This window comes from Larimichthys crocea, chromosome XII (assembly GCF_000972845.2).
Source record: "Larimichthys crocea isolate SSNF chromosome XII, L_crocea_2.0, whole genome shotgun sequence".
NCBI lineage: Eukaryota > Metazoa > Chordata > Actinopteri > Sciaenidae > Larimichthys > Larimichthys crocea.
In genome coordinates, this window is record NC_040022.1 from 4,864,562 (window position 1) to 4,877,233 (window position 12,672).

Here is a 12,672-nt window from a genome sequence, read left to right on the forward strand (position 1 = left end):
AAGCGTTTGTTTGTTTGTTTAACGTGAACGTCGCTTTAATATCTACGTTTGTTTTCAAGTCACACGATCTCGGTTTGATTCCAACGTTAAAAATTTTCAAGTCACACGATCTCGGTTTGATTCCAACGTTAAAAAGTAAATGGAGAGTTTAAACTTCGCCCCAATTGATTTCTTATTTATTATTAGTTTGTGTCGAAGGAAGTGATTGACAGACACACCTGACCATACTACGTCACGTGCTGTCACACCGCATAAAAAAGACACTTTTTGTAGTCTTAACATTTCAGAAACTACATATTCCAGTCTCCTGTATGTTATTTCTCAACTGTGTTTCATTTGAAAAATATATATATATATATCATTTTATTATTATTATTTTCAATATGAGCCCTCAATTTATTTTATTTTATATTTATTTATTTAATTTTTTATTATTTCAATAAATTGTAATATGTTTGTATATTTTTAATACAATTTGTTTCAATATTTGATGTCACGCTTAAAATTTAATAAATAAACAGGTGTCAAACATTTCAAAACATGTAAAAATAGACTGGATTATTTCAATGTTGGTGAAATGTTGGAGTTAAAATAAATAAATAAATAAACAAATAATGTCGTCACATGAGCGACAGTAAGGGGTTTGCTCGATTTATCGACTCGCTCGTCTGGTAGCGCGGTTAATCCACACTACGTCACGAACCCTCCGGTCACACCGGATGAATAAACAAACGCACCCGGTTGAGTTTGCTTGTCGCTTTCCGGCTACGTCACCAGTTTGCGGTAGCGGCGGTAGCGTGCGTGCCTTGTGTCTGTGCACTGACAGACTCGAGCGGCGGTGCAAAGGTTTGAGCTCCTCTGGACACTTGGGAAGTTTTTACTGTTGCCCAGGGTCAGCATGTCGTCTCTATTAAAGGTGAACAGCGAGCTGAAGAGCAAGGTGAGCTCCTCACACACACACACGCAACACGCATCACGCACCGGGCCTTAACACTGAGCTGCTCTGTGTTTACTCACCCTCATGTCACACTTACTTTTCACTGGGCTCTATTTATTATACAATGCCAGATTTATATCAGCTATATTTTGCCAGCTTTATCTGTATCTGAACTCCAGCCTTGATTTTAATTCACATATTTTTATGTGAAGCCACGTGCAGCCATAAATTACAGCTGTGCAGTGCATACAGTCATTTAAAGGTGCAGTGTGTAAGATTCAGAGCCTTTATTTTTAGAATAAGGCAGACATGAAATACAATATTCATAACTATGTTTCATTGCATGCATAATCACCTGATAATAACAATCTTTTTGGTATTGTTACTTTTTTATATCTACAGTAGGAGCGGGTCCTCTTTCATGGAGGCCGCCTGTAGAAACACCGTGTTTCTACAGTAGCCCAGAACAGACAAACTAAATACTGACTCTAGACAGGGCCTTTCAGTGTTGTTTCTCTTTTTACACAAGGAAGGTGAGGCAATTCAGCGATTACAACACTAGATGCAGCTAAATTCCACACACTGGACCTTTTTAAAGTGTAGTGGTCTGCACTTTTATAGTTCTCATTAACAAAACTAACTGTCTTAAGCCTAAATGAGGCTTGGCTAAGCGTTCCAGTCAAACATTTTTTTAAACCTTCATCAAACGCTCCTTTGTCTCATGATATGACATTCTGAGGTGAACATAAAACTTGATTAGCTGAGTTCTCTCCATTATATAGTGGCTGTGTGCGTCTGAATAAATTATTATAGTAGCACATGATAAAACAAATAACACCTTCTGGGACTTTAGGGGCGTCGTACATTACTACAAATGTTTCTAATGATGTTTAACTCCAGAGGTATCTGTAATTTTAAGACGTCTGGAGAATTACTACACTACCCACAATCTGTAGGGTGCATCCAGATGGTTTTGGTGTTATATGATCCATACACAAGACAAGGTCAACACTATTATTCACAATACACTATGGAGGTGTACATATTTACTTTACATCAGAGTGAGTGAATTATTGGGGAATTCAAAAAGTTTTTGTCACTGTTGAGCGCCTGTAAGAGTAAAAAGAGTGAACATGTGAAGAGTAGTGTTGTAACTGCCCATCAATGTGTTCACAGGTGGAAACCTTCAGGGAGCAGATCACCAGTGAGGTGAGTGTTTTGCATTGTACGGTTATGCGGGGATGTCCTCTCTGTTCCTTCTCTCTGGTTCAGGCGTCAGCATGTTCACTGTGAGTTTTATCACAACATGTTTACTTATGTTTCTCACTGTAGGCCGAACACCTGGTCTCCAGCTTTTTTCCTCAAAAACTCCTGGAGTTGGATCAATTTCTTAAGGTAGGACCATATTGTACTCGTATATATCAAATTCAGATTTTCTCTTACTTTTCATGTCTCCTCTCTTTTTTTGTGTGTGTGTGTTTGTGTCTGTGTGTGCAGACGGTAATTTTTTCCCTTTTCCATATGATCTGTATCCAGGAGCCAATTTTCAACGTAACTGACCTGAAAGAAATCCATTCAGAGATCAAGTGCAAAATCCCAGAACCCATTGTCTTCACTAACAGCCATGATGGCGTGGACATGGTGAGTCTACGGTATATTTATCACATGGTTTCCATACGGTGGATTTCATTTATTCAGTGAAAACGAATGATGGAAATGATCATGTCACTAGCTTTTTCCATGAAGAAAAAAAAAACGCTTGACGATAAACAGACTCAACTTAAATATGTTTGTGTCGCTACACTGGTACTGCACATCTGTAACTTTCAGCAGAGATGGTCACTTGTCACACAGATGCTACAAAGTTCTAACCTCCACAGATGGTTCCTACTTATTATTATAATCACTCTATCCTCGATCTGTTCGATATTTGCTGAGATATTTAATTCTGGACCAAACTGATTGGTTAAGTGACCAACAGACCGGCGTTACCATCTGTAAAGCTGCACTACTATCATGCGTAGAAGAGAAATGACGTCTTCTGTTTGTGCTGCAGAATACAAAGAAGAGGAAACTAGAGGACGGAGTCACTGATGAGAGCTGGCAAGGTAAAAACAAAAACATTCCCCAGTGTCATAATAATACATTTATTTTGTCTTTTATTTTATGGGAATCTGTCTCGGCAAGATCAAAAAAACGTTTTACAAAGCTGTGTGAACATCCTAATCCAGAGATAGGAGCGAGAGAGAGTGAGTGAGTGAGGGAGAAGCATGTGATTGACCAAATGACCAGACCGATTTGAGCAGGCTTTGATTGAAACGGTCCAGAGCAAAAGAGGCAGAACACATTCGTCTGACAACTATTTAGCTTTTTATTAGCTTATTTTGAAGTTATACTATGCAAGTATCTATTATAAAGTCTTCTGGATCGTTTTTTGTTTATCAAATTTCTAATCAGACTCCAGAGGGAAGTCTTGGCCTGGATATCCCATATCCGTTTTCTGGATATCCATTCCCTCATGGTCTATATAAATTGCAAAATTCAGTCACTAAGAGGGTCTGAAAAGTCGGCAAGTTAAGAAATTTGGCAGCACTGTGAGAACGTAATATTTACCAAATAAGAAGAAAAGGGAGTTTTCTTCCCTTGAAAGTATTAATTTCTCTCTCTCTCAAACAAACCTTCTGTGAAAGCAACTTGATGTCTAGCATCCAGAACAAAACATAATACTGGAGTTTAAGTAGCTTTATGGCATATGGCAAAGCATATCAACACAATCTAGACCATATTGAACATAAATCAACAGTTTTATAAAACAGACACTCCATCAGCCGGCTCGATTCCAGTTGAGAAGTGTTTTTGCCTGGATGCAAACTTCATGCAGCATCACAAGTCTACAAGTTTACAAAGACTGCTTCCTGTTGCTTTCTAGTCAACATATGTTGTTGAGTTTTCAGTCCCAGTACAACAAGCACATAGTTTTGACTTCCTCCTTTTCTAACTTTTCACCAGGACTCACATATTTATTTATTTCTTTTTTTTTATGCGAGTCCTCATTTCCTTAAATTTATGGGGTTTTTCCCTTGGTATGCAGTTCTTGTTTTGCTTACTGGTTGGCTGCAGTTAAATTCAATTTTGAGTGTCACATTTCTAACCATTGCATTTTTAAAATATTTTTAAACATAATATAATTCCTATTGCTTTTTTTGATCCCTGGAAAACTCCTACTTCTACTACTTTTGTATTTGATAGTGGTGGCAAGGAGACTTGGGTAATGGATAATGGACACTGGCCCCCAAAAAAGGTTGCGAACCACTGTTCTAGACCAATGACAGACCAGACCAAGCCCAGTTCAGACCAACTCGCCACAATATTATAAGGACTATAGGGAAATGTTTAGCTCGACTCAAGCCAGCTGACCATGTCACCTGCGACTTGGCTTGTTAAGTCACCAGTTGCCGGTTTTGGAACATAAAACAGACAGCCATTCAGCTGGTAGAGAAATCTATGATGAGAGGATGATGTTTGTAACTGTGGATGATGTTTTTGATTCCAGGGGGAACCAGAACACTGTTGATGCCAGAGGGGATGATGAAATGTAACGGCAAGCTGGTGGACCTGATTGAACAAGTCAAACCAGAGATCAGGACACTGATTGAGAAGTGTAACACAGTAAGTGCACGTACATGCACACACATGCATGCATGTTAAGCAATGTCAGGAAATTTAACACAGCTATGAAAATAAAAGCTGATTTGTGCAACTGCGAACCACAGAGGTTCAGTTTAGAAACTACAAAAGAGGGCGGTTGTGTCTCAGGAGGTAGAGCTGGTCATCCACTAATCAGATGATCTGTGGTTCGATCCCCAGCTCCTCCAGTCTGCATGTGGAAGTGTCCTTGGGCAAGATAGTGAACCCCAAATTGCTCCCTGTAAGTCGCTTTGGATAAAGGCGTCAGCTAAATGTCTAAATCTACAAAAGTTCTGAGAGCTGAACACAAAGATACTTTTAAAACCAGCCATCCGTTTACCACAGGAAATACACTGACGTGTGTGTGTTACTGTTATTAAAATGTATGTAGAATACCATTCATGATCAGCTGAAAATCACAGATTTACCATCACTTAGTATTAGATCTGTTCACTTTGTTTTCACAAACCGCATCAGAGTCTGAACGAATTTTGAAGCATCACATGAGAAAAGTTTGATCGTGACAGCAAAATTTTACAAAAAATCCTCAATTTTGCAAGAAGGTTTTGATACTGGTTTGAGGTGTTAGGGTTAGGGAATTTCAGCTCTTAATGGGAAATGGAAACACGTCTTCACAGCTGTGGCATAGCAAACGTTTAACTCACATGATGATCAGCTGTTTCCTTGTGGCTCTCTCACTGCACACACGTGATGTAATTTTCCTCACATTAATACATGACACAAACACAGATGTCATATTTACATCCTGTTCTCTGGGTTGTTTTTCACTGATCGGGCTTCAACTGGGGCTCTTTTAATTACAACATCTTCTTCTTTTACTTCTTCTGGGTATCCAACAGGAGAATTGGCGCCACCCACTGCTTATCTCGTAAACCAACTCAACAGAATAACAGCAGTGGATGGAAACATGGCCGCTGCCAACCAAATGTGCAAACACACCTGACCTCTTTATATTGAACCAAACAGAAGTTTAAGTTTAAATGGTCCTAGCTTAAGTACTAGGTATGTGTGTCTGTCATCAGCGCAGTGACAGTGAATCAGCAGCATCCTCTGTAGGAGCCCTGAGAATCTGTGGAGAGGACAGAACAGTGAACACGACACAGAGGTCTTGGTTTTGAAATAGTTTGATGTAGTTTTGTCACCCACACTGAGGAGACCCTGACACCGCCTTGTCTCTGCACTCTGTCAGGTTAAGATGTGGGTCCAGCTGCTCATCCCCAGAATAGAAGATGGAAACAACTTTGGAGTCTCCATACAGGTCAGTGTTCACGGTCTACGTCTGGAAAAATAGTTATATATGTTTCAAAAACAGATATGAGGCTAAAATAAAGAGGGTCCTGTAGTAACTGTAGGGGAACACAGCTTATTGTATGAAATGATTAAAGCATATTTGATGTTTAGGTAGTGTGAATTCTAGACTTAAAACTCTGCAATGGTTACCAAAAATGCTTTATTGATGCGTCTGCAGTATACTAATAATTTTCCCCTGAAGTTTCTTGGTTGTGTGGAATCAGTGTTCAACTGGTACACCTCCAGTTTGAAACAAACTCCATTTCGGTTGCAGCATTCACCAATTTCAGACCAGTCACTATAAGTCTCACATCTCGTCGGCTCCCCTCACTGGTGTTTACTCTTTTTCTGTAGTGAAGTGTTTTGGAGAATGCAGTTTGTGTAGTCACTATGTTTGACACTGGGGGGCAGCACTGACATGCTCCACAGTCTCTGCTCAGATGGCAGTGGAGCGAGTGCTATGCACTCAGAATGTTTCCCAGCTCTCTCACACTCTCCACCCATGAAACCTGTAAAACAAAACAAATTGTCACATTGGACAGAGCCAGGCTAGCAGTTTCCCCCTGTTTCCAGTCTTTATGCTAAGCTAACTAGCTGCTAACTCAGTTTTCTGTTTCACCACGACTGTCTGCAGGAAGAGACGGTGACAGAGCTGAGGACGGTGGAGTCGGAGGCAGCGTCATACTTGGACCAGATCTCCAGATATTACATCACCAGAGCCAAACTGGTCTCCAAAATAGCCAAATACCCTCATGTGGTGGGTAATGCGTCTAGCTCTCCTCGGAGCGAACAGGTCTGCTTGGGTTCATGATGAACTTGCATTTATCAATCAGCTGTCTCTGCTCCGCAGGAGGACTACAGAAGGACCGTGATGGAGATCGATGAGAAGGAGTACATCAGTTTGAAGATTATTGTTTCAGAGCTCAGGAATCAATATGTGAGTTTTCTTCATTTAAAATCCTCATTCACAGGAGCTGCAGGACACCGGTGTCTAGGTTATGTTGAGGTTATCAGAGCTCCTTTGTACGATACCCTGTCCCAACATGTTGAGTGAACAACTTGTCCCAGTAAGGTTCAAACTCTGAGCCAAATACTTCCTGTCTGATAATCCTGCCTGTGTGCTGTTTATCTGTGACATAAACCAGCAGTACAAAACAGATTCACAAATTCTTTAGGTCGGAGCTGAGGTGGGAGGGAAAACAGACCTTCCCTGGTACAATCTGAATAGACTGGCCTGGAAAGAAGGGGGGTGGGATAAGATCTCTGTTTTTACCACACCCTTCCTTTGACCGTTTCTCCCCAGCATAACGCTAATCTGTATTTCTGCTGGTCGCTTTTAGGTGACTCTTCACGACATGATCCTGAAAAACATCGAGAAGATCAAGAAACCAAGAAACAGCAACGCTGAAGCTCTTTACTGACAACCCTTACAAACACAAAGCATCTGCCGTGGGTCCAACAGTACTGTGACCGGTAGCGCTCAGCTTTTGTTTTGGAGTTTTTACAGCCACATCATGATGTGTCAAACAAGCTGCTGCCGCTGGACGACTGTGCTTAGATTCAATGTTTAAGACTGTAATCTGACTGGTGCTTACAGTTGAGCTAGAGGAAACGACTAAAAATGCAAAGACATACTCCCCAATCAGACATCCAGAGCTGTTGTGGGACCCTCCCCCATCTATTGTTTTGACCTTACTCTGCAGTCACGCACGTGCTTTTTGGCACGTATCCTTCAGTTTCGCCTCTCCGGCACTCTGGGACCTGACCGCAGACTCTTTTCCCATACGTATCTCAACTGCATCGCCTGCTTTCCATCTGCTGCTCCGCTGGGACTGAAGCTCACAGGTTCCTGCTGGTTTCTCTTCCTTTCTGTGGAGTTTTGGTCCTTGTGGATGCCGTGCCTCTCCCAGGATTTATCATCTGGCTTTGAATGGTTTTCCTGCTTCTCTTAACTCTGACTCTTTGTTCAGTTTTTGCCTCTGAATCTTTCTGGGCATACCACTGTACTATGAAAACTATGAAATTTGAACTCCACTCAAATCTCCCCTGGTTGTCCTAAAACAGTGGAGGAACATATTTCCTCAGTGCTTCAGAGAACAAATGCATTTCTTCAGCTGTAGCCTGGTAATGATTTGGCTGCACAAGAGAGACTCTGACTGTTCACTTTAAGATTCATCTTTTTTTCTTTCTTTTTTTTCTCCCCCAGCCCACTCGCTGTTGCATATATGTTGCATTGTATGCATACACTTGGAGGTGCTATTGCATCCCAAGAGTTTGCCTGTGTTAATGTTACACGTAGGCACGAAAGACACAGAGATGTTGACCCCGGGACACTCCTGCTCCAGGCTGGTCCCTTTGAATGCTGTTACCACACTGCTGTCTGTCAGTACGGACCTGTGAGAAAGACGTTGGCGTTGTTCCACACACACACACACACACACACACACATTAATGTGCCTCCATGTATCCATCTTTATTGTTTTCAAAAGTATCAATGTGTAGATACTTTTTTCGATGTTTTAAACCGTACAAATGTATACATACACAACTAACCACATACACAAATGTGTTTGTGGTTAGTGACTTTGTACCAGCACTGTGTGCAGGTTGTTAATTAAACAAAAACAAAACAAAAACAGAAGACGAGAACTGGACTTTCTTTGCGTAGTATAAAACAAGGTATCGGGTACAGATTTTTTTATACTAGTATTGTATCTTTTTATTGTAAGTCTGAAATTCTTGTATTGTGACAACCTTACTCTATTGATCAAGCAAAACAAAATGACTCCCACACAGCAAGTCGGGCTGGGATCATGTATTTTCCATTCAGATGTTTTTAACACAGTAACCAGAGAGTGTGTGTGGCTTCATACAGCTGTTTTCTTGTTGTTTTTATAGACCGTGCTGTGCCCACACGGGTGTTTTTAACTTTCTGAACCTGATTAGACCTCGTCTGAGCCTAACTTCAGCCTGAGCAGAGGCCTGATTAGTTGGAATAAGTGAAAACACCTGTGTGTGGCATTTCGAATAAAGCCGCAAGCAACAGTTAGCGGCTTCCAATCTTTTTGTGCTCAGCAGAAGAAAGCAGCTCAAACGTGCCAAGATCAGTCACTTCATCCAGTTTAATTGGTTGTGTTAAAAGAAAGTCCAATCACACACTTGCTTCATCGTCAAAAACCATCATTTTCATTCATTTAAAGTTCTGCCATTTTCCCTGCCTTCATCAGATTTGACTCACAGTTTTGTAAGTCTGGGAGGAGCAGCGGGACGTCTCCAGTGTGTTCGAACAGGACTGACTAAAGGTGTCTTGAGTTATGAGCAAATATGTAATAGGCCACACCCACTCGCATCAAGGGTTTATTATTGTCATGTTATTATATTTATTATTTATTATTAGACCAATCTTACTCATTTTTAATAGAAACCTGTGTTTAATCACCAATACTGTACATAGATTTGGTACTGCTTAAATTCAAATTCAAAAATGGACGTCACTACTGTTTTTCACATTATTATTATTATTTCCAATTTTTATTTAGTCTGACTTATGGTGTGAAGGAGTTCCAAAAAAAATCACATCGCTTCCTTTTTTTGAGCCAAGTTTCGTGTTTCTAGTTTGTTCCAACTCACTGCAATTTGAGCTGCTGCTGCTGCCGCAGACAAATAGTAATAATCCGGTACAAACACAAAAGGGCAACAGAAGCCTTATTTTCTCTGTGCGGATTTCAATCTGGCAGGACTCTTCCGTGCAACATGTGGAGTCTTTGAACACGATCAGCTTTATTGTGCAGCGCAGGATTATTGACTCATGTTTTGTATTTAGTCCTTATTCATAAAACAGTAAAGGTCGGCGCTTTGAAAATCTTTTTCAGCTCGACAGTACTATGGAACATAGTGATTTAAAGTGAATCCAAAATGTGGTTGTACACAGTTTCTTTATTTCAATTTGAAAGTTTGTTTTTAACTAAACAAAGTCATAAAAGAGCATGGTGCATAGGGCTGCCCTTTTATATGAGGAATGGAGCGAGAAGTATTCACCGCCTCATTCATTTTGTGCAAAGTTCAATTTGATTAAACTCTGACCTGTCAAATCTGCAGTCTCTCCAGTATCCAGCTGGTTTGACGGTGGGATTGACCTCTTTCTGTTTATACTGTGTCCTTCGTAATGTAACTGCATGGCACAAGGACAATGAAGTGTTTGATAACGCACTGTATAATATTCATCTCATGGAATGCGGCTGTTAGCGGGTTAGTCACGCTAAGACTGCTTTTTGCCTCAGTATATGAGCGCTTTGGAAGTTCCATTCATTCGTGGTGCCTTCACTGCCTCATTTCGGAGTTAATATAGCAAGGCAAACAGGTGGACAGTGAATTGAAGGGGACTCTCTTGTATCCCAAAGGGGCCTGTTGAATATTTAAAGGGTAAGTTTGTTTGTGTCTTAAAATCATACTTACATGCCCATAGCTGATATGAGGCTTAAGCAAATCAAGAAAAATCAAGTGTGTATCATCCAGATTTGCAGTCTGTTTGGTATGAAATTCAGTTTCCAATGTAGTTTAGATGCAAGCACTGTCTGGGAAAACGCAAAGAAAACACCAGAAATGCATCTCATCGTTGATACTGACAGGAGGAACAATTAAAGCCACCAATAATTTCCAACGCAAACCTGTCACATCAGCAGAACTCACTATTTCAAGTTTGCATAACAAAAAAAGGTGCTACTTACAACATCAGTTCTTCCTCATGATCTATTCAAACGTCTTTCTTTAGCATCAAAAGTAATTAGATAATAGTTACAGTACATCCATTGTTACAAACATACTACTAAAAGCTAAAGCAGCATGACTTTTTTTGGATTCAAATTCACCAAAATGTTTACAAATACATGGTTAAAGAGTTTTTTAGATTTGAATCCCCCATAAGTTTTAAATATGATACATTTTTTACTATAATTACTGCAGGATAAAACTTGACTGATGTTGCGCAGTTTTACTTTCCAAGTCCATATTGAAGACTGGCAACCTGAAAACACTTGTACAACTTGACAGTAGATGGGACAATGACTAACTGAAGTTAGGGGCCGTCTCAAAAGTGCATGCAAAATTGTTCAAATACAGTATATACCTTGATGGTTGATTATTGGTACGTTGTATAGTGTCATTTTGTCTATTTATAACACAGATCTTTGAATACACATTTATCATTATAAATGAACAGATACAAATAACAACTTTGGCTTTCACTCCATGCCATAAATTCAGAATTATCTATAACTTGTACCAACATCTGATTGTCAAGATGACTTTATAAACAAAGCACAGACTTTACGAGAACCTAATGTTCCTAACATGCATTCCACATGGCAGCAATTGGTCTTGATTGTTGCTAACCCTTCACACATCACAGCATCTGAAATGAATCCAAAACCATCATGTACTTTGCAGGAAGTTCATTTACCATGCATGGGCAGACCTGCCAAATCTTTCAAAACACTGTGGGAATGGGAAACATTCACTGTGCATGTTTGTTTGTTTATTGTTTGTATCATGGAATCAAGGTGTATATTCAAGTGCACCTTTAATCAGTGGGATGTAGTAAAGTTCTGACAAACGGATTCAACCAGCCAAACAATAGCAGATCCTTCAAGTCACTACACTATTCTCACATCCCACCTCACATCCCACAAATTAGCTTGTGATACATTTTTTAATTTAATTTCACAAATTATTCTGTATTCTTTCCCAAGATTTAAAAGTAAAACTAGAAACTCACCTCAATGCAGGATAACTCTCTGGCTTTCAAATGCTTTTCAAGTGCTTGTGGCCATTTTTCAGTCACCAGGTTTTATAGGTATATTGCCAGCAAGCCACAGAAAAATGACGTCCCTATTTATAATTCTCCTTATATAAAGCACTGATTAGTCAGCCGAATCACTGAACAAAGTGGAGACAAATTTAGAGGTCTAGAAGCAGGTTACCTGCACAGTGGAAGGGGCGACAGAAACTGTGGGTTACAGAGAAGCTCCCACAGGTTTGCCCAATTAAGTTTCATGACTGGCAGGTAAAAGAAACAGTTTGTGAGAGGTATGTCTGTTTACAGCCTCCAATCGTGGGGTTAAAAGCACTGTCCTACAGGCTTCAACTTCACTGGGCACCACCTCCCCGACAGCCAGGCAGAGGAACTAGCAATGTCCTGGGCCAGGTAAGAGCCACAACAGCTTGACAATACTCCTCCTCATCATCCTCTAGTCCATTTTCTCCTTGTAATCTCACTTAACTTTACTTTTCCAGGTGAAAGGTTGCCATCACCAGGCAGAAGGACAGAGCTGCTGCAGTCTGTGCAATTAGATCTGGACTTCAGCATTTTCATTGAGGACAATAAAAACACTAAAAATGAGGCACGTGGGGTTTTCATCAGAAAACACCTCTAAAATGATTATTAAACTAAACGTATCACATTATATGCCTTCCTCATTCATCACTTGTTTGGTTGTTTTCACCATGAACTGGTTACCTGGGTGACCATCGGCTTTGGCAATGGGGTTGTCACAGCTGTCCATGACGCCGAGGTCAGCTGTGACAGCAACAGGATGGCCTGCCTTGCTCAGGAGACCTACTGCCCTGTGCTGGAACCTTTCTTTTCTCCTGTGGAGAGGTAGGTGAGATACCTATCTTGTCTTGATGCCTGTCTTTTGTGGTTTAGGTAGGTTAGAAGTTCATGTTATAGACTGTTTTGG

General features: G+C 40.4%; 1 protein-coding gene across 1 annotated transcript; it reads left to right on the plus strand.

The window, feature by feature from the left end:
• Window positions 1-747: 747 nt before the first annotated feature.
• LOC104927189 (proteasome activator complex subunit 3) lies at window positions 748-8,571 on the plus strand. The gene is made up of 10 exons (XM_019257029.2): window positions 748-940; window positions 2,114-2,146; window positions 2,270-2,332; window positions 2,474-2,578; window positions 2,994-3,045; window positions 4,491-4,606; window positions 5,835-5,903; window positions 6,570-6,692; window positions 6,786-6,872; window positions 7,276-8,571. Exons 1-10 carry the CDS (start codon window positions 899-901, stop codon window positions 7,354-7,356), a joined length of 771 nt encoding a protein of 256 aa, XP_019112574.1. The 5' UTR covers window positions 748-898; the 3' UTR covers window positions 7,357-8,571.
• The last annotated feature ends 4,101 nt before the right edge of the window (window positions 8,572-12,672 follow it).

What these genes read in the sequence shown, in the direction of transcription:
- LOC104927189 (XM_019257029.2), top strand. Translation starts at nt 899, where the DNA reads ATGTCGTCTCTATTAAAGGTGAACAGCGAGCTGAAGAGCAAG. An exon ending in GGGAGCAGATCACCAGTGAG is followed by an intron (nt 2,147 to 2,269) that starts GTGAGTGTTTTG and finishes TTCTCACTGTAG; the next exon opens with GCCGAACACCTGGTCTCCAG. An exon ending in GCCATGATGGCGTGGACATG is followed by an intron (nt 2,579 to 2,993) that starts GTGAGTCTACGG and finishes TTTGTGCTGCAG; the next exon opens with AATACAAAGAAGAGGAAACT.